General features: G+C 40.6%; 1 protein-coding gene across 1 annotated transcript in view; it reads left to right on the forward strand.

Annotated features, from left to right (window-relative positions):
- The first annotated feature begins 1,413 nt into the window (after nt 1–1,413).
- Nucleotides 1,414–27,978, forward strand: part of GPC6 (glypican 6) — a 1,140,125-nt gene continuing 1,113,560 nt past the window's right edge. The window contains exon 1 of the mRNA XM_077807033.1: nt 1,414–1,573. Within this exon, the coding sequence (XP_077663159.1) occupies nt 1,414–1,573 (160 nt within the window). The remainder of the gene's footprint in view (nt 1,574–27,978) is intronic.

Here is a 27,978-nt window from a genome sequence, read left to right on the forward strand (position 1 = left end):
ACTGCAGTAGCATTCTTGAAAGATGTAGTGTTTTGGATTACTGCTGTAAAATACTATAATACATTTAATAAGGGTGCTTTTCCTTCCTTCCCTGGCCCAGAGATTGGATTGGCCTGGCAGGGGATTCCTCCTGAGTCTCCTGCAGCTGCTCCTGTGTTAAGGAGGGATTGTGGTGCTCTCATGCCAAAACCTGGGTTGAGTTCCTTGGGTTGGTGGCTCTCTTTTCCCACCCTACTCACTAAGTCTAAGCACTTGGTGTAGGTTTTTTTTTTCTTCTCTTGCCCTTAGATGATTTCTAGGCTCTCTCTTGGTCCTGCCTGACTCCACTGCCTGGCTCTGATATATAACAAAATACATCATGGGCCAAATTCAAATCTAGTGTAAATGGCTCCAATACTTTTTAAGAGAAAGGAGTTGCACTCACTTACCTCAAGTCTGTGTTGAGTACCAGGTACTTTTAAAGGTTAGATTAATGTGAATTTAACCTTTGGGCCATATTCAACCCATATAAATCCACGGAAGTCAAGACATAAGCCAGGGATGTATTTTGGCCCAATAATAATGTTATATATTAGTGCTCATGTCATTTTTAAAACACCTAACTGGTTGGTGATTTGCAATCTTGGGGTTGGTTAGCTGTGGTAAGGGAAGACGTTTATTGTACGGTGTCCTTTTCCTTCCCCTCTCCTGTGCCCGGAGATCCACTCCAGGTTTTCTTTCCCGCTCCGCTTCTGTATTTCGGCTATGCACTGTGTAGCACGTTTTTCTCTCGCTATCTCTCTCTCTCTGGGTGTCTCTTTCCCTCAGTCACTGTGTCTGTCTCCAGGATTTCTCCCTTCCTACTTGAGGAGGCAGCTCCTGCAGGCTGCGTCCGCGTGTGTGAAGCAGAGGTTCCCCTGGATCCCGTACATGCACTGTGACCCGCCCACCCACCCACCCACCGAGTAACACCACCAGAGGCGCGCGCAGGCACACACACACACACACACACACACACTTGTGCATGCTCCACTCCATCCCCACACGCGCAGACAGGGAGTGAGGGCTGGCCAGCCTCACACAGGCAGGCACCGCTCAGTGGCTCCAGGATTTTGCTGCCCCTGGCTCGGGACTCCGCTCCGCAGCAGCCAGCCAGACCTGTGTGTGCAGAGGGGGGGCTGTTCGAACTGGGAAAGAAGAAGCAGGCGGGGGGGGGGGGGGTCGGCCGCTGCTGTTCCTGGCACCGCTCGTGTGTGCGCACATCTCCCCTTCGGCTCATAAAAGTTTGCCTCAGCAAGCCGGGGGGCTCCTCGCTCCGCCTCAGCTGGGGGACCCCGTCTGCCCCTCACCCTGGAGGCACCTCGGCTCTGTTCGCAGCGGGTGAAGGTGGGATCGTTCCCCAGGATTTATTGAGCTGGATTTGCATTTTGCACCATGTCTTCGTGGATCGCGGCTCCGCTGGTGGCTTTCACCGGGCTGCTGCTGTCACTTTCGGCCGGGGCTGATGTGAAGGCTCGGAGCTGCAGTGAGGTGCGGCAGGCGTACAGTGCCAAAGGCTTCAGCCTGGTCAATATACCCTTTCAGGAAATAGCAGGTAAGGACCAGGGGTGGGCGGGATGGGAAGGAGGGGGAGGATGTGGCGAGGAAATGTGTCTACATGTGGTTACAGCATCCCACCAGCTTCTCCTTCTTCTTTCCCTTCTGGATTAGTTGAAATGTTGTTCGCTTTTGCCTGGTCTCTCCCCTTCCCCCTCCCCCCCCCCCAAGGCTCCTTACCCGGGAGCAGGGGGCAGCTTTTCTCACAGCCCTGCACGCTGGGCGGCTGGGATCGGGAGCCGGGGCCATGAATTGCCTCATTGTGTGAACACAGAGAATTCGGTGTCCCCCCCCCCCAGCCCCTCCGGACAGTCTGACAGGGAAGGGACACAGCATGAAGGCGCGCGCCAGAGGAGTGGCAGGGGCTGGGCGTGAGTGAGCGCTCAGCGCCCCAGCAGTGATTACACTGGTGGCCTTTGGAAACTTTACTTCGAGTTGCTGCTGGGTCATTAAAGCCAGAGAGCCGTCTTGGTGGTGGGTCCTGCCTCCACTGCCCGTTCCTGCGGGGAGACAAGCAGTGCCCCTTTGCCAGTTGGGGCAGCGAGGGGATGGGGTTCTCCCCACTGCCACCGGCGGGCTCCTCCGCCTGCAGTTGGGATCACTGTCTGGTTCCCGAGGGGATCTGCACGTACATTTGGGTTTTTACGTGAGGCAGAATTTACAAACACAGCGAAAGCGAGTCTTCTCCTGATAAACATGACTCCGGTTAGTCAAGTCTCAGCACAGACTCCCACGAGCACTGAACTCATCACCAACCACCAGATTCCTCCACTCCCACCCAAGGAAACGGGGGGCGGGGGGGGGGGGAACCTGGGCAGCAGCAGCTGCTGGGGAGATTTTCCCTGCTGCTCTGAAACATTGTTACAACAGGTTCATTTCAACCCTTCTTTCTAGCAGGGATTTTTTTTTTTCAATTTGTTGGCCAGCTTTTAGCTCCAACCATATCCTCATTGTATCTCTGGGACTGACTGAATAAAAATGTGTCCAGGAAAGAGAATCCTTTGGCAATCAGATAGTAGAGTAAAGGAGATGCAGGGGGATGACTCGGAAATGCACGGGCTTGGGCTGCTCAAGCCCTCCGGAGAGAAATCCGCTCTGCAAACTCCTAACACTTTGCTGCTTGATTCTCCTGTTTGCGCCGCGAATTGGGCACTCCGTTGGTTTGTTTTCTTGTTTTTTTTTTTTAAAGTTGGATGCAGCGATTTTTTCTCTCTTTGGATTAAATAATGCCAGTGCTGCTTACTGTTTATTATCTGGCTCTTTATCATCACAGTGTGGTGCAAACATCTAAAGACTTCAAACATGCCAATCTATAGAACAGGAATGTTGTTCCACAATATGAATACATAATGGTCCTCCAGATAGATCCCCGGGTGTAAATGAGCATAGTTGCACTGAGTTCCCTGGAGCCCTAATTAAGTGGCACACCAGCTGAGGATCTGGCCCATTGACAAATATTGGACAAGGACAGGAGAGTGAGGGGCCTGTGCTTGTGGCAACTTATAGACCTCTCTTCCTTCAGCTCAAGCTCTTGCTCACTTCCTCTATTTTCTGTGCCCTTTTTGGAATTCTTCTCGAATTGCTAATCAATTATATGAGAGCTCTCCTGTGAGCCACATGCCCTCCCAGTTTCTCAGTCATGCTTTCCCTTCACTTATGGTAATTTTCTTCTCTCAGACTGACAGTGACAGGTCAGTTTATGCCCTGTCCTGTTTTAAAAATCCTAGTGAATTTCAAACTTTTAATGGCTTTGAGTAGATAGTTCTTGTTTTCAGCTCACCCAGAAGTGTTAGTTTCTTCTCCACTCTTGATTTTTTATTTTTTTATTCAATTAGGGATGGCCATGCACTGTTTAAAATATCTTCCTTAAATGTCAATTGAGCTTACAGGTTTCTATTAATAAGTATTGAGACCTAATGATTGGTTGCTAGTTAAATATTCACATTAATCATAGTTAAAGCAAAGATTTCTCTTATCATCTCCTCTTTTATCCTTGTGGAATACGAAATTGATGCAGCTGTATATGTTATTTTTCCTAAGCATCCTAACTTTAAAATGCAGTTGGTTTTTCTTAATGTTTAACTACTTTGAATCTGGGTGAGATGATACTTTTAAGCAGCTTACTTATAGACTGTGGTATACTTGATTGTTGGGGAGACTGTGTTTATATTGTGTTTAGGTAATGTGTTTAGCAGTATGCTGTTTTGCACACGCTGCTGAGTGCTTTTGTAATAATTGCTTGGGAAGGCTATCCTGTTGTTAAATGGAATTCTGTCTATTTGTCACTTGATCCAATTATTATAAGCATTTAATTAGAACAGCCAACATAAGGATTTGATGGTGCTGGGTTTGCTTGTTTGATTTATTTTCCTTCCTGGTCCTTTTTTGACTTACATGAACTATAATTGCTGGTTAGTGAAACAATCTATTGCAGCATTAGTGTGTCAAGGTGCATCAGACTTCATACATTTGAGTAACTGCTTTATTTTCAAAGGAATTTGATGTTGATCATTTGATAGTATGATTGAAAAGTAAATGATGCAGAGTTTGATTTGTGGTTTTGGAGTTTAATATAGTTACACTTTTACTTTTGTTTTTTAAGAAGCTACCTTTTCTACATGAGACTATTTGAACACATGTGTTAATACAAGGTGTTGAAAAAATATGCTAAGCTTGCGTAAATCAGATAGGTACCAGACATGGAGGAACCGAAGTTAAAATCACTTGTAAAACAAAATTTGTTGAATACCAGCACACCTTATATACATAAATTAATATTAATACACCATTGTTATTGGGATTTGCTTGTTGTAGTAAACCTGCCTCCCCACAAAAAGCCAAGACTTTTTAGATAAGTTCTGTTCACACTAGTACTTCTTTTATTACTTTTAATAGTTTTGGGGGGAAATATGTTTTTTTCATAATATTTCTAGTGTTACATATGTTTGCACTGTAAGACTGTTTCTGTACAGTATTTTGATACAAATGAAATATGTGTTAAAGTTAATGATAATGTGATTATAATGAACATATTTATTTGCAATTGTCTTGTAGGCTCCTATGTTAGTGCTAAAGAGTTCAGTGTGACTTGTGTAGTACCTATCAAATATAGTGACTAAACCTACAACCCTAAATATTGTGGCTTTTTGGGGATGTTGCTCATTGAATTCCGGTGCTGCAAACTACTTTGGACTATTGCACACACAGGTATTTTCCAGCACTTAGGACCAAATACTGGTCTTGCCGGCAAATCCCCAGTAGAAGAGCTTTGCCTGGGAGTGTCTCGGTGGAAGAATCCTCACCCATGTGTTATCACAGAAAACAATATTGCAATACACATAATATTGATACAGATTTTCTTGCAGACATTGACATCCCTGGCACAGGTGACAGTAGTTTCAGGATCTACTCAAGGATACCAGAGTAAAACCTGTCCTCTTGTAAAACTGCTAGTGAATGAATTCCATCTCTCATAGATGCGATGAGGACACAGAGTGTCACAAAATAACCTTTGTATAAAAATACTGAAAGGATAATGAATCTGTCTATTTAAATGATGGTGTTACGAATACAATATAATTGTTGTATGTACCAAGTACACTTCTTCAGGCTTGTTGTGGAAGATGGTGTTATTCTGTGTGTGTGTAAGAATATCAGAATCTGACCCTTTAAGATATTTATATGAAAGTGAAATGTCATAGTAAAAAAATCTGTCAACAATACTTGTTAAATTCAAACCATGATTTCAATAACTTTAAGCATCTGACTTAAGGCAATGAAAACTGAAAGTTCAAAGTTAAAGTTGGAACATGTCCTTAGCTCACACTGTTTAGAATAAAATGCTCCACAATTTAAAAGCCAAGGCAGTGTCTGAAATATGCTTTTTCTATTTAAATGAGAGCCTTCGTCTTATTTAAACCTCTTTGTTCAGTTCTCTTGTTTACTTAAAAAATGAAGTATTTTATAGCAACATTTGAACTATAGATTGTTTACCAAAGAGATCAGGATGTCTGTTTTGGAGTAAATCTTGAATAACTGAGTAATTACAGTGTTCCTTGGAAAAAATATTGACAGATTTAGAGTTTTAAAGATTACTTCAAAAGTCAGTAAATCTGTTCTCCTGTGGAAACAAAGAGCAGGATAAGATTCAGTCAACCAAGAGGCGCTACAGTGAAATTAGTGAGAGCAGAATCAAGCCCTTTATTTTGAAGGTCAGGAGTCTCCTAAAGTTAACTTTGACAAAGTGTCTTTACAATGGCAAGATAGGGAGCACTGGATTAAAGAAAAAAAAGCCCCTTCACCACCCAAAACAAAACAAACAACTCCTGCTTCTTGTATGCCCTAAAACAATAATTAAAACTACTGCATAATCATTCATGTAATTGAGATATTAATTTGTGTCAGAAGCACCCAAGACATTTTTTCTTAGTGTTTCCCCCTCCTTACTTATTGTTAGAATGCAATGACTGGTTGCCAGAAGACCATTGGGAAAGCCTGGTGGTCAAACTAGTGTCAAGCAGCTTGTTATTTAGTTATAAGTTCTACTGCCATCTCCACTGAAGTGAATGGGAACTCTGTGAGCAGAGTGGCTGTATAACTGGACACAATGAGAGACTGAAAAAGGCTAAGGACCTGCTTCAGATCTCTGAACAGTACACTTCAGAAGTAATGACTGAAATCAGTGCAGTTACACTGTTGTAATTTTGTGAAATCAATATTGGGCCCTTAGAGATTAATGTATCCTTGAACTGTGCTCAGTTTGACTGAAGTGGGGATGGGATTTTATGTGATCTTTGCACTGCCCCTGTGCTAGGGCTGCCAGTGCCTGGTTTAGCCCTGGTTCTGCCCTAACTTGTGTCTGATCCCTATGAGCCATGCCAATAGCCAGGACATAAAATAATTCTGTGGTCACACCTTCCTACTTTGGTAGTGCCCCAGCTGATTACCTGCTCTGGGGGCTTTTTTGCGGGCCGGCAGTGCCTGCTATTCTGACTCTGCAACAGCTAGGAATACCCAATGGAGAAACTATTATGGCAGCTCTACAACCACTTAATGCCGGTGGATCCTTTGTGAAGTGGCCACAGGTCAACCATTAATTGAGCCCTTAGGTCATGTCTGCACGGCAATGCAAACCCAGACTTTGAACTCAGGCTGAAGCCTAACTTCTCTTCCATCTACACACAAATCACGATAACCCAGGGCTTGGACGCAGGGTCCCAGGACCCCACAGTGGTGGAGAGTCCAAGCCTGAGTTAAGCCAGGACCCAGGGCAAGCCTATTGCTTTGCAGTATAGAGGGAGCCCCACTGGACTTGTGCTCTGGGAGTCCACTGAAAGTATCTCTCAAACCCATGGGCTGACTTTCTTTGTCTTCTGGCCAGTTAAGCTTGGTGGACAGTCAAGTTTTCCCACACTGTATCACAAACAAAGGGCCAGAGCAGCCACATTTTAGGAGGGTGGTAGGAAGTCTGGGATACACGGAGTTGGACTTGAGCCTGCATAATACAATGTAGACACTGGAGACCCAGGGTCGGATCTAGGGTTCAGCTATTCCTAACCTGGGGTTACAAATTAATGTAGATGCTCAACCCCAAGGTTAACAAAGCTCATGCTCAAATAAATTGGTTAGTCTCTAAGGTGCCACAAGTCCTCCTTTTCTTTTTGCAAATCTGGATTGTGCTAACTTGAATTCTACTAACCATGGGCTTACATTGCAGTGTAGACATAACCTGAGGTATATTCTGCAATAAAAGACCTGTGGCTATGGAGCTATAAAATTGAAATGTAGCTGCTGAGGCTGCAGCTCGGACTCTGCCATGACTTTTTTATCATAGTGTAGGTGTACCCTGAGTGTCATTCTGTCCACTATTCCATATTGTTTTTACATTGATAAATAGCGAGAAGGTGATTTTGAAATGCATATTATATACAGTACCCAGAAAAATGGAATAGTTCTGAATGCTTGTTGGATAACTATATAATTGCTTTTTTAAAGAAAACTAATTACCAAGTAGTACAGAATGAAATCAGTGAGACTACTCACTACATATTGATAAGCATGTGCATAAGTCTTCTCTGGATCAGGGCCAAAGACTTTTTAGGCCATGATGTTGCAGTCACATATGTACATGCTTAATGTTACACACATAAGCAGTCCCATTGAACTGAGTGGTATTACTCACTTGATGATTACCTGTTCTGTTCATTCCCTCTGAAGCTCCTGGCATTGGCCACTGTTGGAAGACAGGATACTGGACTAGATGGACCAGTATGGCCATTTTTATGTTCTTATGTACTTGTGTTCATAATGTTAAACACTTACGTAACTGCAGGATCAGGGCATTTGAGAAAAAAAATTCCCAGAAATGTCTAAGCCAGGTCACCATCTGTATTAATCTTTTAAAGCATCCTTTAAACAGGCCAAAATTGTGTTATTGTTTGTTTGTTTCATTTAACTCATAAAAATTGCTTTTGGACTGAGAACTTTAAATCCCAACTTCTGGAGTTCCAGAGCATGATTTTTATGGTGAAATTCTAAATCCTGAAAAGAGGGATTTAAAATGGAAATGTCAGTAGCAATGCTATCATAATTAGTATAACACTGAACCTCAGTACCTTGTACTATTGTGCTGAAGTTATTTTTACTTTTTGTTTGCATTCAGATTTACAATTGAAGAACATATATAAAGCTACAGTACTCTTACATTACTAAGTGCTAATGTTTTAAACTGTTTTACTGCTACTTTAGTACTTATTTCATCATATGGTATCTTATACTGTTCAGAAACTTGGTGGTGGTCAGACACCAAAGTGGTCATGCACTGTGTTAAAAGCTCAGGCCATTCTTTTTATATGACTGCAATAAAGAATATATGCATTTCATTAATATTACGACTTGGCTCTCATAAAAGGTTGGTTTCAGCTGAATGTACTGTTACTTGCAAATGGCAAATCTTATAACAAGTGATCAACAATAAAAGCTTTTCTGGATAATTTGTCTTAAAAATTACCACCTGCCATTTCTTTTGAATGACTTGAGGATCTTGCCGTATCACTTAGAGATCACTGGTTTATTCTGCATGATATATGTTAGAAAACTATGCATACTGATCTTTCTTTCTGCTTAGTAAAGTAAAAATGTATAATTATGTTAATGTTTCCAGTTGAAATAAGAGGCTTGGTACTTAAAACTCCATTACAGTGCCAAAGTATCTGCACTCATATTACCAGCAAAATGAAATTACATTTTCAATGAACTATGACTTTGTGATACCCTTCATACCTGGTTAATGGTCCTATCTCTCTGGAAAAGGAACGATCAGTTTAGAATAGTGACCATTTGTACTACCAGGCATAATTATTTTAGCAGTTTAAAAATGTATGTCTACACATATTCCTAAGCACTGCATGTCAAGGCTAATGTTTAAGAGCAGGATAGCTATGCTAAACTGGAGAATACATTACAAGATGCCCAAGGAATTGAAAATGTACTGCAGATGGTAGCAAAACATATACATGGTAAGATTCTTGACTTTATAGTTGTCTATATGTAAGACTTTACATCTATGGAATTAAAGTTAATTTCCTTTGCAGTTTAATGCTACAGAGTTCCTTCAAGCATACCAGGAAACTCAGAGTTATTTCTAAGAAAATGGAATCTCTTTTTACCCCTTGGTAATAGAGTAAAACTGTTGTTAAGACCACCAGTCCTTTGAAGTGCAGTTTATTTTCACTAACATGACCTTTTACTTCAAGCAAAGTAAAACAGTACTTTATTTCCTTGAAAGATTTTGAAATACTGTTATTTGGAAGAAAGAGCTTTCTAGGCAATTACTGTAATTCTAAATGCAATAGAGGCAAACAAAACCTAGAATATTACAGATCCTACCCTGCTCAGCGTTAACTCCTACTGCTAACTACATTCATAGTAGTAATTCAGACTTTCTATTACACATCACAGACCATGTTTCCTGTGAGCTAAGTTAGAAGGTTATTAATAGCACCTGAACTTGCTTCTTAGAGCCTTTGGGAAACATTGCCTATAAATCTGCTGTAGGTACCACATGTGCCCAGAAGGAGGCTCTACTGTGTAACTTCATCCTATAGAGAGAATACCTCAAGCTACGTTTTAGCCCAGTTATTGTGGAATTGATTTTCACGGCTCATGACAGAAGCTGTTTTCAGCCCATGAAAAGGAAGTGGCTAAGGCTGATACTCCTAACACAAATAGCAAATTGCTCTATGGCTTTCATAGCCTGCAAGGTCTGTTACCTTAAAGTTCTAATGGACTTTTAACAGTGTTTCCAGCTGAGCAGCAGATGTAAAAGATACTGAACACTGAGAGCTCGGGGTTTTTTTCCGCCCTGAAAGAAACATTTTTACAGACACTGTACTAACAATGGAGCCTAGGACCTGTTCAGTGACCTGTTGAGTTTAAAATAGCAGGACAAGTCTTCTGAAATGAATTGAAATCTTGACTGTTTTTTACAGGTGCCTTATAGGGATATTACTGTTTCTTTGGTAGGATGTAGTTAGAGTAATAAAATCTTATATATGAAATCATGCCTGTCATCCTGAGTGATCCTAAAGCAATATATAAACAATATATATAGAGCACCAGTTAATTGCAGCCACTTCTGGGACGGAAAGACAGAAAACAAACAAACAATGACACACTACTAGAATGGGTATTTACAGATTAGACAGGATCTCTATTTTTGTGGTACCATCACATGCATTAATAAATGGTCTATAACTCAGTTTATCTGCATCAGAAAACTGAAAGGCTGAGTCAATCCTGCTGGCTCCTACAGTTCCAGGGAATCTAGGTATTTCAAACCTGATGCTTAATCCATTAAGGTATATCCTCCAACTCAGACAGTAGAGATCCATTTGAGTGTATATCTCCTATCTGCTGTAACATCGATCCAGAATTCAGACTGTATATGATGATACCGTTGGTCATAGTTACCGAGCTCGTTGCCCTTCTGACCCTTTTCCAGGTCTCTGAGTGTACCCCCGCAGGTATCAGGCCTCATGCCCTCACCTTTTCTGGAGTGAAATTCTATGATTCTTGGACTCATAGGCCAGGTCATAGGTTCTTGTACCCTGAGTTCCAAACATGCCTACTAATCTACCCAGTACCTTCTTTCTTTTGGGAATCTGTAGCTACTGGTGAATACAGTGACGCAAAACAGCCTTCTTAAACCAATTTTTTTTTTAACATTATTAGGAGGAACAAAGCATAACATAAGAGAAAAAGATTATTAAAACAATAAGAGGTAGGCACACATGTCTATCTTACTTCAAATATAATCATTTTCTTGATGGGGGTCTCTGGTAGGCCTGCCACATATGAAGGCTCTGAGTTCTCCTTAGCTCAAAATCCTGCCTTCTCCATTGAGGGAATGTGATCCTTTAAATCCAAGCAAAGTCTTTGAAGTTCTTTTCCTGGATTTGGATCTGCTCCCCAAAACCAGTTTGGAGAGCTCAACTGGATGTTGGAAGTAAGATTTCAAAGTGCATATCTGTTACACTGCCCAGCAAACACTTAAGGACCGTGCGTCTCAGGATCCGCCCCACATTTCCTGACAATCCTGTTACTGAATTAACTCTACATATGCGCACACTGGGAACATCCTTACAACAATCAAGCAAACATAACATAGAATAATAATTCATAAATTATTACAGACCAGCTCCAAATCCTTCAAACCATTACTTTCTGAATGTGTAGATTTATTATCTGAAAAGTAGTTAATATAAAATCCTGGACTCTAAGTAACTTCTGTAGCAACCAGATAATCATTGCCCTTTGATTTTGTCATTTAAATAATTTTTTTTAATTTATATTCTCCAAAATGAAAAATAGTGTAGAAATTAGGTTGAACTTTAAGGTGACAAGAGGGGATTTGAAAGTATTTTATAATATGTTGTATACCACTCACAATATTCTTCTAACTAAGCAATTCATATTTATTTCAGGAGCATTATGACAATATTATTCTCATCAGAAGTTTGGAGATTTCCATAAAACATTCATAGTTACAGTTGCTAGATTTGGATTCAAAACAATCTTTTTCTCCCCTGGATCCAAAATTCATCCATGGTGCGTAGTTGGGTCAATCCTTGTGGCTGTAAATGATGGTGGCATTGGAATCCCAGGAAGGAACTCACAATATTTTGGATGCAGTAGCTGCATTAGAGGAGGGGGCCAGTGGGATGGTTCAGGTGGAAGGGTTAGGACTGTGTGTAGGTGGATTGTGGAAAAGGTGCTGATGTTGAGGTGAGGGGATGGTCTTGTGCACATTGCGGGGTAAGTGGGTCAGGAGTACTTCTCCTTCCCATCAACTCTTTAATCTGATGAGGTTCAATAAGGATAAGTGCAGGGTCCTGCACTTAGGACGGAAGAATCCAATGCACCGCTACAGACTAGGGACCGAATGGCTAGGCAGCAGTTCTGCGGAAAAGGACCTAGGGGTGACAGTGGACGAGAAGCTGGATATGAGTCAGCAGTGTGCCCTTGTTGCCAAGAAGGCCAATGGCATTTTGGGATGTATAAGTAGGGGCATAGCGAGCAGATCGAGGGACGTGATCGTCCCCCTCTATTCGACATTGGTGAGGCCTCATCTGGAGTACTGTGTCCAGTTTTGGGCCCCACACTACAAGAAGGATGTGGATAAATTGGAGAGAGTCCAGCGAAGGGCAACAAAAATATTAGGGGTCTAGAACACATGACTTATGAGGAGAGGCTGAGGGAGCTGGGATTGTTTAGCCTGCAGAAGAGAAGAATGAGGGGGGATTTGATAGCTGCTTTCAACTACCTGAAAGGGGGTTCCAAAGAGGATGGCTCTAGACTGTTCTCAATGGTAGCAGATGACAGAACGAGGAGTAATGGTCTCAAGTTGCAGTGGGGGAGGTTTAGATTGGATATTAGGAAAAACTTTTTCACTAAGAGGGTGGTGAAACACTGGAATGCGTTGCCTAGGGAGGTGGTGGAATCTCCTTCCTTGGAAGTTTTTAAGGTCAGGCTTGACAAAGCCCTGGCTGGGATGATTTAACTGGGAATTGGTCCTGCTTCGAGCAGGGGGTTGGACTAGATGACCTTCAGGGGTCCCTTCCAACCATCATATTCTATGATCATATCCAATCATATTCTATGATTCTATGATTCTATAACTCCTGGGAAAATGTTCATTGTGCAATGAGCCTCCTAAAATATATCTTCCCCTCTCCCACTACTGAGTGCTGTGTAGAGGGCTGGAGAAAGGGAACACTGAGGAACTGCTGCAAGGCTGGTTAAGGGGTTGGATAAGGGTAGGGGAGAGGGAGCAGAACTTCTTTCCATTCATGCTGTTGCTCCCACTGGGTCCTAATACCTATGGATTTTGCTATTTTTTCCCAGTTAACCAGGGTGCAGTGATGCTCCCTAGTGACTTAACCTGGAAGAGATATTAATGTATTTCTATCATGATTTCTTCACCTGATAGAGATGCATTATAGTCCCACTGTCAAACATTTACTTCAGCTTTATAGCTTACCACCCTCTACAATATTATTGCTACTCTGAGCCGTGACTATTTGTCATTAAGAAGGTATTGCTGCTCAGAGTTGGGAAAATGTAGTTCTGCTGGCTCCCAGCTCAACTGAGTTGAGGGGCATATAGTCCATAATGGTTAAGGATAACTAGAAACTTTTAAGTGTTAAGGGTCTTTTTGCAGCTCCTGTTTAACACAGCTATCTTCGAACTTACGTTTTTTCACTATTGCTGTGCTGCTGGGACGTGTCCTATCCTCTCTGAAGTCCTTTTAGGATGAAGGTAGATGGCAGCCTATACCTGATGGATACCTGAAGATCCTACAGTTAGGAGAGGCCCTTTCACTCAGAAGACTCAAGGGAGGGTACAGAGTGGGTGGGCCATCTGGTCCAAGTTGTTAGGAGCAGGAGGAGGATAAGACAGTGGACTTCCTCAGAGATGTCTCATCTAAGAATGCAGTGTCCTGGTGTTGCTGGAGGGATGGGGACAGCTGGGGAGTAGATGCGGAAAATGTGAGGTTGGGTGGATAAGGAGAGGCTGGAAATGAAGGTAGCTCCTGCTTTGCAATATGAGTTCAAAATGAAATGGCAAGGAATCCCATTGCAAACTGAGCCTTGCAACGTTGCACAGTCCCACATACGATCCTCATGTGTGCTGTACACACTGGTGATCTGTGATGGCTACCAATTAGTTTTCAGGGAGTGTTTTTTAGCCTAAGAAGCTGTAAATGATTTACATCCTGGCAATTTGATAGACTGCCCCTTTCCCTTTCTGGAGGAACAGTGGAAGTTGCAATGGGCCCACTACATTTGGTAGAATTTAGAAGGGTCTGCCAGCAGGCATTCTTGTGTGGTTTCCTTATTTTTGAAATTTGTTTCTGTCTTGGTAATCTTCAGGATATGCTATAAAAGTCACCTATTCTCCCAGACTTTTGCTTGGGGGCTGTGAAGAGGGCTAGACAGAGTCAGATACCTTGGTGAAAGGTACCAATATAAGAACCTGCACTGGTGATCATGGGAAGGAAACTAGGGGGCATTTTTTTCGTTGGTCTTTCATAGTCATCATGTCTTCATAGCTGGTATGTTGAGTTTTGCAGGTATCTGCTAATTTTGTTGCACCTAGAAATTTTGGGTTTATTGGAAAAATGGGGTGGTTGTAGATGGGGATGCTGTTTGATTTATTTATTTGTTTTGATTTTAAAAAAGCTCACCGCATACCAGACGGTATCCATTCAAAGCTCTGTGCACCTCTGACAAATATTTTAAACAAAAACACAATAGTGGAGATGCTGAAACATAATTTGTCCAAAGCAGTAGCACTTCTCCCAGCCTACTACATCTCATCTAATCCCCAGTCAGCAGGCTTTAGAGGTGTTAATTTTTAACTTTGTGAGTGTATTTGCTTTTTAATTTGTGCTAGTACTTACAGAGCTGGGAGGGTGCAGTAACAAATGAAAATAAAGTTGTGATGTCTACATACACTCTTTACAATGGTCACACTTAAAGTTTCTTTCTTTTCTCCCATTTTAAGCATTTAAGAAATCTCTCTCTGATAGAATCTTTCAAAACAGAATAAACTTTAAATACAACACAAGTACTGTAGAATGAATGTGTACTATATAAATAAACACATTGATACACATATAAACAATTGTACACATAGTATAAATATTTCCTTTCCTATATTTACAAATCCACAGGCCAATATTGCTTCTATGTGTGAGCAATTTTGGATCCTGGGATGAAAAGGGCAATATAAAATTGGCATATAAAGAAATGGGAAAAATATCTCTTCAGTAGTTTTTGGCTCATACTGCATTTTCTTTAACCAGTTAGAGCTGTGACCATTTACATTGTTCTTATCTGCTTGAAACTTGCATAGCATGTGCGTATTTTAAATAGTTTTGGAAATGGAAAAGAAAAAAAATAAGGTAGACCTATCTGAGAAAACTTCTTTAAAAACAAATCTTCTGTTCTCATTGGTAAAGCAGAGACTCCTCTGTTAGCAGCAACAGCTGCAAAAAAGCAGGAAAGGCAGACTACACTAATATAAGTTGCAAAATGGGTTGGTTGCAGTGGCTCAACAGAGATTTAGCTGTTTCTGAGCAGAAAATCAAAATCTAATTTAAAAATGAAGGTGTTTGGCAGAAGGGGGCTTTATTTCTTGAATTGGTGAAAAGCTAGGAACAATATTCTTTGACTGCTTCTGTTACAAGAGAGTCTTTCATGTTGGCTACGGCCTAGCAATGAGCATTGTTAATTGAATACCTAGAACATAACTAAAATGCACTGATTAAATGCAAACACCTGCCTTTGAAATATAGCCTGACGATGCAGTGAGAAGATACCCAAAAATGGTGTCCTGAAACTGAAAACCGAAACAGGGATTAGTTTGTTCTTAAAGCTGATCTTCAGAAGTCAAAGTCCTTTCTTCTAATAAGAACCCCCAAAACTCTTTAGCCTTTTTTACGGAGGGATCACACAGACTATAAAATGCACATAATTTGACTCTAACCTGGCTGGTTGTGGGTAAATCATAAATTTTGCTGTTAGCAGTATCAGAATAGTACGCTAAAGACCTAAGACCAAATTCTTGACCTTTCCTGTATCCATACTACTCCAGGAGGTGTAACCAAGGGCAGGATTTGGCGAGTGTTCCACCCACCTGGTTTTCACCTGGATAGTCCGAGTTTTGGCTTGTGTGTCCAGATGCCATTTGACAAGCCTGCATGTCCAGGTTTTGGATCTGTGACAACCCTAAGCAGAAGGAAGGAGGCAGTGCAGCAGCAGCAGCCACTGCTGCCTCCGGCGCCAGGCTGCTCATGGGGCTTGCCGTGGAGTGTGGCTTGCAGGGGTGGGGCCTTAAAGGAAGAGGAGGAGAAGGGAGCAGGGCCTGGGGAAGAGGTGAGAAGGGGGTGAGGCCTCAGGGGTCCAGTTACCAGCCATTAGAAAGGTGACAACCCTAGATTTGGCTAAGATTTATTTTTTACATTTTGTGGATGAAAGGTATGAAATAGAAAGGTAAGTGATTACATGTGTAGAGCTCTAAGACAGATGCAAAATAGTATAAATAATGCCTACTCTTATACTGCCTGAAGTCACCTGGGGCCTCACTGAGGTGCAGGCTTGGAAGCAGGGTTTACTGAGAGTAGTATTTGACCCTATATTTGGTGGATTTTTATGCAGACAATGCCAGACTCTTACTTACCCAAATGTAGACAAATATGACAATATTATTATTATTTATTTGTCTAATAGTAGTATCTAGAGTCCCTGATGAAGATTAGGGCCTCATTGTACTAAATGCTGTACAAACACTTAGACTTGCAGAACCGCAGGAGTGCTCTGATCCTGGCATTACTGAAGTACACGTTGGTTTAAACACACTTTTCTGTTATACAAAGAAAGAAGATAGTATAAATAAATATTCTCATTTTTTGAAAATTGTCCTTTTAAAGGACATCAGCTTTATATCCCACTGAGATTTCTACAGTAATTGATGGATCCTTTGTGGAGACATCTTTGTACCTAGTTAATTAGGAATTTAGAGTCTGAGTTTGCGTTTGCTTTTTTAAAGCTGCTCCAGCTGGACACTGTAAATCATTGTCTAGAGCACAATCAGTGTAGAGTACAGAAACCATCCTTGCACAGTGCCAAAACCACAAATTCTTTATACCTTGTATGCCAAAATCTGGTTGATGAAGGATACTTAAATGAATAAATACAGATCATTGATCAAGAAGAGCTTTTTCTTATAGAGGGGTTGGTTTTGAATTGTTTCTCTCCACTGATTTGTACACAAGAGAACAATTGGCAGTTTGTCTATATTCTGCAGTGCAGCACAAATAGATGTGATAGACAGAGTATTTGAAACCTCAATAAAGATGCTACAAATGCAAAATAAGTCTTTTAAAATTGCAGGTAGTAGGCAGTGTTCTCTTTTTTAGATATACCATGACTCTGTCAGTTATGTTAGATTTCATTTTCCTTTTAATATTTATATGACTTTCTTTCTCATTAGTTTTTGGCTTCCTGTCTCCAAGCAGAAATCTTCTAGAGTAATATTTATTTTCCTTTAGTCCATACTTACAGGATGGGAGATTCTATCCTAGGAAGAGAGGTAATGCAATCCTTGGATACATAAATAGAGGAATCTTGAGTAGGAGTAGAGCGGTTATCTTACATCTGTATTCAGCACTGGTATTACTGTTGCTGAAATACTTGTCCAGTTCTGATGTCTGCTATTCAGGAAAGACTGACAAATTGGAGAGAGTTCAGAGAAGAGCCACAAGAATGATTAAAAGATTGAAGACATGCCTTATAGTGATAAACTCAAGGGGGTTAATTTATTTAGTTTTACCAAGAGAAGTTAAGGGGTTTATAAATACCTACATGGGGAACAAATATTTGTTAATAGGCTCTTCAGTCTAGCAGAGAAAGTTATAACATGATCCAATGGCTGGAAGTTGTAACTAGGCAAATTCAAACTGGTAATAAACTGTATATTTTTGACAACGAGGGTCATTAACCATTGGACCAATTCACCCAGGGTTGTGGTGGATTCTCTATCAGTGGCAATTTTTAAATCAAGATTGAATGTTTTTCCAAGAGATATTCTCTAGGAATTATTTTGGGGAAGTTCTGTGGCATGTGAAATACAGGTCAGGCTAGATTATCATAATTATCATCCATTGATGACCTTGGAACTGATGAATTATCTGTGATGGCAAGTGGCGATTTGGTCATTGCTGTCTTCTTGCTTCCTATTTTTTTAGCAAGTTGGCCTTCTAGCCAAAATATCTGCTTTTGATTCTAAAAGAAACTTTATAGAGCTCCTCCATCCCATGTAGAGTAAATACCAGCAAAGTCAATCTCAAGAAGGAAGTATTAAATATTTGAAGGAATGAGCCATGAAGTCACTTTAGGATTCATAACTACTAGTCATCTACAGAAGCACACATGTCGATTTGGTGTTGATGTATTAACTTAGGTTACTTTTTATAGTTGTGCTATAGTGTAGCAAAACCAATAAACCTCTCTAAGAAGACTAATGAAGTTGGCAAATTGAGATAATTGTATTAATAGCTAGTGATCTTCTCCTTGTTCCATTTTGTGGGTTGACTATGATGTAAAGAACTGATTAAATTGTTGAAGGCAATGAATTTCCAGATATGAATCATACTGAAAGGACAAGAGAGGAGGGAAGGATTGGGGAACAGTACTTTGGGGCTCATGTATCCTCACCTCACTACAGAGATGTTCAGATGTACCCTAAAATAGCTGAAATGAACGTACAATGGTTATGCTACCCCATGTTTGTCAACATGCTAGTGTAAGTCTGTGCAGGAACTTGGGGAGGATGTGACAGTAACAAGTAGCTGCATGCTCAGATTAATAGAATTATTTTACTTTTTGATAATCTTGCATTAATATGAAACAGACAAGAATGTGGATGCCATTATCTGATGGTCCATAAGTTCAGGAAGTTAAAGAGAAATACATATATAACAATAGGTTCATCTGATTCTGTACACTGAGACTTCAGTGATTAATAATTACTGACCTGCAAGGCCCTGATTGTACAAACAGATCCAGGCAGGTGGAGTATTAGTGGTGACAGGAGCCTTACATCCAAACAGAATCCCACTGAAGGCAATGAGGTCTCTGTGCTGATATAAGGAGCTATCTGCATGAATCTCTTTGGAACACTGGGGTCTTAAATTGCAAAGGCAAGGCCAGGAGTATATGCAGAATACAAACAGGAGAATTACCTACAAAAATATTTATGGGGTAGATTTTCCAGCTTGCTTCTGTAGAACTCACAGTTCATTCCAAAGGCACTTTTTTTTCTTTCTTTTTCAACACTTTCTATTCTCCCCACCTCACACAAGCACCAATTTGAAAGGAAGAAGAAGTCAAGAGCAAAGTAATTCCATCATTTTCCTCATATTTGCTGGAATACATAATTTATCTTTACAGAAGTGTCACAGTGCGATCTAGAGAAAGTCAGTTGCTTCCGACTATTCTCCAGACATCCTGAAGACAGTTTAACACAATGCATATGCTTCCATAGTATATTCTCAATTTAAAAGAACTGAGTTTTCTTTATGAGTATGACCCCTCAATCTCCCTCCTTCCCAGTGCTAATTGGACTTATTGTAGAACTTGACTTTGGGGAGGAAGAGGTCAACAATAATTTTATGAAATGTTGATAGGAATTTTTATTCTATATGCACTATGAAAAGTGTACAAGAGAGGTCAGTTGAACATAAATACAGCCCTGGAGCAAGAAAGATGATTGCATTAAAATGAATGAAGTTACGCCTGTAGTGTGAGGACATAAACATAAAGAGCCATGCTTTAAGCACCAACTAGAAAACTCCCTGATTGGGAGTTCCTCCTTCTTTTAAGCTCCACTTGCAACACATTATGGTCCTCTCTGGAAATGGTGGAGGACCAGGAACTCTATATCCACTCCACAACTCCCACCTACATTATAGATGAATTCAGCCCAAGTGTCTTCATGTATTCAAACAAGATAAACACTGCATGGGTACACTAGGTGAACTGATAATGCATTTAATGGGATTTTATTGCATTTCCCTCCCCCCCCCCATTTCAAGAAGACTATACTTCAAAGACTATGCTGTTCAAAATATTAGCCTAGGCAGCAAAGAAATCTTTTTATAGTAAATAACAGGGAGTCATACTCTGACAGAAGATAGCTTTATCGTAAGATTATAGTGTTGCTTCGTCCCAAAGTTTGTTTTCATCAAAGCTGAATCTACTTGAAACTGGTCAGGACAGCTGGTTTCCACCCCTGACTCCTACCCCACTCGTTCGAGAGAGATTTTAACTAAATCCTGTTTTTTTCTTGTGTTGATATTGTTAATTTAAGTGTTAAATAATCAAATATTCCTCCTTTGACTGTGACTGCAACTCACCAATGAAGTTCTAAGAACTACTAGAGAAAAATGTGAGATTGTAGAATAATATTCTAAGGGATTTGATGGAAGCCTCATTACTTTAGTCATTTCATACTTAATTGGATAAATCTTACATGGCCAAATTCACCATCACTTTATGTTGTTTTCTGTCAATGATGAAAAGCCTGATTGCTAAAAGTGCTTTGGTGGATCAGTTTGCAGTGCCAAAAAATGTTGACAATTCCACAGTGAGAAAGGGGTGAGAATTGGACCAGAAGGGGTTATTGTAGCCCCAAAAGAAAGCAACTGTAGACAAAAAATGTGTGTGATTAGAGAGCCTGGAAATCCATTGATGCAGCAGCTATACTCAGAACCCATGGATTCTTGGGAAGGTTAACAGTGTCCACTCCCACCATGCCGAATCCTGATAGAGAGGGAAAATGGAAAAACTGTCTGTCTTCCTTAGGAACAAATCCCTGCATTAGGCTTAGCTGCTGGTAACTGACTAGAGAAGTAGTCATGAACGGCCATAATGACATTGGCCAGTTTTGTTTATTAGTTTGTAGCTCTGAAAAGTAACTCATATTTTCTCTCTCTATCTCTGTCATTCACACACAGACACTACCTGGAAGACATTTATTTTTTGCTAGTGACCTTTTTCATGGACTGTCCATGGACTGTCCAAGTACTGTAATGATCTTGGCTCCCAGAACAGCATGGATATTTAAAAAGGAGGTTAGTCCAATGGGACACCCCAATTAAGAAACCCCCAAATCTTTCATACATAATTATTAGGCAGTCAGATAGGGAAGAGCCTATCCCCCTGTTAGGATATTCCATGTTATACTATTAGGATGGTCTTGAACATGCTCAGTAGATTCTTTCTGATGTCACCAGATGTTTTCTGATTGTCACATATATCATTCAGTCTGGGCATAGTCACAGATTCCACAGTGGCAATAGGGGCAGCAGTGATTGTGGTTGCTGTTGAGTGGGAGTTTTAAAATTTTCACTAGAGAAAAATGATTTGACTTGACATCTGAAGAGCCTCTGCGTGTTACAGAGCTATCACTGGCCAACAGCCATGTCAAGGTTTCTTCCCCACTCTGAACTCTAGGGTACAGATGTGGGGACCTGCATGAAAACCCCCTAAGCTTATTTTTACCAGTTTAGGTTAAAACTTCCCCAAGGTACAACTATTTTACCTTTTATCCCTGGACTTTTTTGCTGCCACCACCAAGCGTCTAACAAATATATATAATAGGGAAGGAGACCGCTTGGAAACATCTTTCCCCACAAAATCCTCTCAAACCCTACACCCCCTTTCTTGGGGAAGGCTTGATAAAAATCCTCACCAATTTGCATAGGTGGACACAGACCCAAACCCTTGGATCTCAAGAACAATGAAAAAAAGCAATCAGGTTCTTAAAAGAAGAATTTTAAAAGAAGAAAAGTAAAAGAATCACCTCTGTAAAATCAGGATGGTAAATACCTTACAGGATAATCAGATTCAAAATATAGAGAATCCCTCTAGGCAAAACCTTAAGTTACAAAAAGACACAAAAACAGGAATATCCATTCCATTCAGCACAGCTTATTTTCTCAGCCATTTAAACAAAACAGAATCTAATGCAGATCTAGCTAGATTACTTACTAAGTTCTAAGACTCCATTCCTTTCTGTTCCCGGCAAAAGCATCACAGAGACAGAGACTTTGTTTCTCCCCCCGTCCAGCTTTGAAAGTATCTTGTCTCCTCATTGGTCATTTTGGTTAGGTGCCAGCGAGGTTATCCTAGCTTCTTAACCCTTTACAGGTGAAAGGGTTTTTCCTCTGGCCAGGAGGGATTTTAAAGGTGTTTACCCTTCCCTTTATATTTATGACAAGTCACAAAGGCAGTTTGATGTAGAATTGAGCCTTAAGCTGCTGTTGGAAACCATCAAGATAATGAGTTGGTTCCAGAGAAAATAGGTTCATTATTTTTTAATTGGGCTGCTTTTCAAGCAACTCATGAGCTGCTTATCAGAATACAATAGGAGTTCCATATATCACTGAATTTAAGAAATTATAAAAAAGCATTGGAAGTTAATACCTGCCACATGATGTATCCATTGAATACTCTCTAGACCTTTACCACGTCTGCTTTTCACATGTCTTTAGAGTCTCGAGGATGAGGTGGAAAAGAAAAAACCAAACCCTCCTTATGTCTTCAGTATATAAATAAGAACTGACAAAAATACGGTACTTAAAGTGAAACTTTAACAAGACCAAAAACATTCTAGCAAGATTACTTCTGGGAGTACTTATAACAAATGAATACAGTACATCTTTCTCTGGGAATTAACACCATTATAGTCTCATTTGGGATATTTATTCAGGATTTATGGAGCAGTTTTCAGGAGAGTTTTGTAACAACAAAATGAGAAAAGCAACAAAATGCACACACATTTTAAAAATGCTGTTGCCAAACAAGTAAGAAATACACTGAACATTCAATATAAAAATGTTTCCATTGCATTCAGATTATATATTTAAACACACAGAAAATGAAAAAGTTATGGTTCACATAGTGACATTAACTTGTCCACATTGTACATTCTACAGGACTTGAAAAACTCAGATACCTGTGGTGAGTAGGAATTTTGGGTAGGACAGTGGTCTGACTATGGTCAGGGATCATAATAGCTGGAGCTACAGGCTTCTTCCCCTCAGCCTGGGAGCAGAGTAGGCAAGGAGCCCTACATCTTTCAGAGGAGGGAATGGTTGCAGAGCAGAGCAGCTCAGGTACTGCTACTGTTTTCTGAGGGTGGAAGAAGAAGCAGAATGTGTACAACTGTGGTGCCATTATTGTTTTAACCTGAGACCCTGAGAGGGTCAAGAGAGTGCATATGGGTGAGTGGCTGAGTGCATGTGGGTAGGTGTAAGAGGGCTCTTCAGGCAAGTCCTGCACTGTCACTTCAACTGCTCTTTACAAACATAGCCCCAAACTAAAGAGAGCAGTTGAAAATGGATCAGCAATAAAATACCCTTTAAGTTTGGCAGCATTATCAATGCACGAATCAAAAGCATACCTGCTGGGCAGACAATTCATAGCTGCATTTGCAAATTGATGCACCTGGTGCAGATTTGCAAGTTAATAGTATGTCCATAAACACATCTGATCCACTTTTCACAACATACTTGAATAGCTGGAGCTTACTGAATAATAACTGCATTGACATAGCATGACGTCTTTGTGAGAGAGATGGGGTAAAAGTTCATTGTTCAGATAGGGACAACATTGTTAACTGAGGTGACATTAAGCATGTGGGATTCCAGCTTGTAGTCTTCTTCATTTGAGTGTAAAATTCTTGAGATAATTTCTTCTGGCTGGTGTATTATCCACAATAATTCATTTCAAAATCTTTATATTTCCAATACCGGCATTTTCTCCTTATGCAGTGGCTGGCTTGTGGAATTACTCACTTTTTCTGAAGCTGGGACCCAGGTATCTGGATAATGTCCACAAATTGGTTGTTGGATTCTTTCCCATGGATTCGGGAAGTAGTAAAGTGAAGGATTCAGTTTGGTATGCGAGAATTGTATGTAAATATGGTGTCATGTAAATATTCACATGCTTCACTATATGTCATTTCCTCCCATCTGTTCATTGTTTGTTTAAGCTTTTTTCGAATGTATTTGGCCATTCTGGTCCTGGAGTTTCAAAGTGTTGCTTTGTTTGCCAATTTTAGAAGCAGAAAGAAGATAATTGGAAGTGGTTTTATCATATTCTATCCACAGTCCACTCTTTCAGTGCCCTTTACATGTAGCATTCCGATAGGAATGCGTCTTTACATTCTACTCATTAAACAGAAGCCTAATTTTGCAAGGATAACGATCAGAAATCCAGTTTATTTTGTGCAAGACCAACACATCACTGTAGCTGTCCCTGGCTGGTGGGCACACTGGGTGAAATCCTGGCTTCGTAAAAGTACCTGGCAAAACTCCCTTTGACTTCAATGGCTCCAGGATTTCCCTCACTAATGTTTCCTTTGCCCTTTGCATTTTTTTTTTCATTTGGGCTATTGTGCCTTTAGCTTGGTAGATATCAATTCTCTGGTCCAGTAAACTTAGGCCTCAACTGGAGTATTGTGTCCAGTTCCCTGTGCCACATTTCAGGAAAGATGTGGACAAATTGGAGAAAGTTCAGAGAAGAGCAACAAAAATGATTAGAGATCTAAAAAACATGACCTATGAGGGAAAATTGAAAAAAGAGGGTTTGTTTAGTCTGGAAAAGAAAAGACTGAGAGGGAACAGCGTAACAGTTATCAAGTATATAAAAGGTTGTTACAAGGAGGAGGGAGAAAAATTGTTCTGTTTAACCTCTGAGGATAGGACAAGAAGTAATGGGGTTAAATTGCAGCAAGGGCAGTGTAGGTTGGACATTAGGAAAAACTTTCTACCTGTCGGGACAGCTAAACACTGGAACAAATTGCCTAGGGAGGTTGTGGAATCTCCATCACTGGGGATTTTTAAGAGCGGGGAGAGCCGAGCTGCCCCCAGCGTGCCGCTGAAGAATCAAAGGTCCACGAGTGCTGCTGCTGCCATGCCAGCAGCACTCCCTTGGTGGCGCTCCTCCTGCTGCACACCCCCATGGATGGTCTTGCGCACCTCCTGGAGTGCGCGCACCCCACTTTGGAGACCACAGGTCTAGATAATACCTAGTCCTGCCAGGTGTGCAGGGGAGTGGGCTAGAAGTCCTCTCGAGGTCTCATCCAGTCCTATGATTCTGTGACTAGGGATGCTACAAGTTGCTTAGGAACATAAAACTCGCCTTACTGAGTCGGACCTAAAGGTCCGTCTAGTCCAGTATTCTGTGTCTGAGAAGTGGCATGAGATGCCTCAGAGGAATGTGTAAGAATCCTGCAGCAGGCAGGTGTGAGGTAATCATGCCCCCCTACCCCCCGCCCAGGTCTCTAATAGTTAAATTAGTTAAATCCTGATGCTCGAGGTTTACATCCCTTCCAATATTTTTGTCATCATTATGATAACTCTTGATATGCATATAAATGTCCAATCCCTTTCTGAATTTTGTTAAGGTCTTGATCTCAATTACTTTCTCTGGCAATAAGGTACACAGTTTAGTTGCACGTTGTTTACAAAAGAATTCCCCTTTTTCAGGTTTTAATTTTCCATCTTTTAATTTCATTGAATGTCACTTTGTTGTTGGGTTACGAGACAGGGCAAGCAGAATTTCCTAATTTGTTTTTGCTATACCATTCATTATTTTCTATATTTTTATCATATCTCCTCCTTTTCTAAGGTGAATTACCATCCTAACAATCCCTTTTCAATTTCTCTTCATATGGAAGATTTGCCATGGTCTTGATCATTCTCATCATTCTTCTTTGCGCTCCTTCCAGTTCTACAGTATTGTTTTTGGACTGGGATGGCTAGTACTTGACACAGTAGACTCATTGAGCAGACTCTAGAACCGTGAAAGTGACAGAATAGCACAGAGGAGAAATAGAGTGTCTAGACAGGCATAAACAAGACTGTTGTTCGGTTGTAGAGCCCCGATATTTCCTGGCTTCACCCATAGTACAGGATATATTATTTCCTTGAGTTTAAAATAAATGTCAGTGTATTTTATATTAATATTTTCCTTCCATATCCCCAGTGATAGAAAAACGTGGGGCAAAAGGGTAGAAGAATGAGCTCTGAACAGAGGGGCTGTCTCAGCCTTTTCAGTTTCTCTGTGTATGTAAGTGTGTTTCCCAGAGCAATGATAACTTGTTTCTGGAGGACAAGTTATTGTATACCTTCTTTGACTTGTTATCTTTAAGGATAGTCTAGGCTTCCACTGTCTTCTCTAGTCATTAGTGATGACTCTGTGGTTCCTGAAGTGGGCTGCTGGTCCATTTTTTGGGGTTGTTTAATCAGCAAGATTTTACCAGGACTGTGTAGTATTAAGGTGTCAACTCTGTCACCACCTGGGCTCTTTGATTCTACTATTCATGTTATGGATCATACACAAGCACTATGTATTTTGGCTTTAGTTGCTTTGCTATGCGATCAAAGTACTGATTTTGCTTTCTTTTCAGAAGATTCATTGTTGAAACACAGGTGTGTGTGTTTTTTTTCTTTCCTTTGTGCACCTGGAGACCCTAGCTTTCCATTTCCTCGTTAGGAGTAATTCAGTAAGTGATTGTCCACAAGCCAGAAGAAATGTCTTGCAAGCAAAATGATCATGACAGGGTTCCTCTGCTTTCTCAATTGTCTGCATAGAGAATTAATACTCAGGAAACCAAGGAACTGGTGGCATGTCTGCAGTCACTAATGGTTTGTTTGTTACCTTGTTTTATATTTGACGTATATGGCACAGCTTCTTGATCATGTTGGTATTATCTCTATTCTTAACTAGCCACTATGTAATTCCTGTCTAGTTGCTTTTTTTCCCTCTCCCTATCCTATAACCCAGGGGTTCTCAAACTTCATTGTTCTGCAACCCCCTTCTGATAACAAAAATTAGTACACGACCCCAGGAGGGGGCACCAAAGCCTGAGCCCACCCAAGCCCCGCTGCCCGGAGCGGGCGGGGGGCAAAGCCCAATCCCAAGGGCTTCAGCCCCAGGCGAGGGGCCTGTAATCTGAGTTTGGGCTTGGCCATTGGGTTCAGCCCCAGGCCCTAGCAAGACTTATGCCAGCCCTGGCGACCCCATTCGAATGGGGTCATGACCCACTTTGGGGTCCTTACCCACAGTTTGAGAACCGTTGCTATAACCAGATGTAAGGTAATGCAATCCATTAGTGTATTTCAGTCTGTCCACTTAGATACAGTAAAAGTTAAATAGATATTATACTATGTAAGGCTGTAGCATCCAGGAATTGTAAAGGCTACTAACTGTCTGAAACTCAGTTATAAATATATATAATGTGGATATTTTGAAAAATAACAAAAGGACCTAGACGGCACCAAGAAGTGAAAATTTCAGAAAGTAATGTTTATTCATTTTCGAGCTGTATGAACAAAGTCTTCAAATCTACTTATTGTGGAAAAGGTGAATGCTTTTCAAACATGGCTGAAAAATGACCATTTTTTTTCTCCAAACTTTCCAAAACAGTTCAACATTCAATAATTTCATCCCAAAATGTGCAAGGAGTTGTGAACTGAAAACAGTGGCTATAATGCAATTCCTGACATACTGAAACTTTATCCATAGTGGGAACCACCAGGCAGCCATTATAATATTATATTTAGACAATATACATAAGTATGAATAAAATATTTAGCTGAATTAGTTCAAAACATCAGCTTTTGTGAAGTTCAGAAGTGAAGAGAATAATTGTGTGCTACCTTAAGAAGTTACATACAGATCATACTATGAGAGACACATTTATTAATATTAGCTTATATTGGACCAGATTCTAATAACTTTACTTCCATCAAGTAGCACCTTACTCCATGAGCAATCACATTGGCTTCAGCTTGGACAAATATGGAGAAGGATACTGTTCAGTGTGAAAGGGGATACCAGAATCTGTCCCGGTGTGAGTAGGACTTAGCGGGAGAATTTAGAAGTTAAGGAAATGTTCCGAGAACTGAAAGAGGGAACAGTATTAATGCTTGTAGACAAGTGTGAATAAATACTAATTACTGGAACAGAATGTAGGAAGATACATTCTACAGATAATAAGTGTGTAGGCTTCAGTGAGAGAGAGCATCTATGAAATAACAAGTAACAGGGGGATCCATTACCAATGCTTATGCTGTTCTGTGTATGATTTACTGTGGACTAGATGGCACAAGAAGTGAAGATATGCAATTTCAGCTTTGAAATGAATTGAAAGTTGCATATTTTCTGAGAGGGGAAAAGCTCTAAACTGATTGTCATCTGAGAATGACATAATTTAATTTATACCGTATAAAATTTAATAGCTTGGGAGAGAGGATAACTTGTAAACAAG

The sequence above is a fragment of the Eretmochelys imbricata genome, chromosome 1, assembly GCF_965152235.1.
Source record: "Eretmochelys imbricata isolate rEreImb1 chromosome 1, rEreImb1.hap1, whole genome shotgun sequence".
NCBI lineage: Eukaryota > Metazoa > Chordata > Testudines > Cheloniidae > Eretmochelys > Eretmochelys imbricata.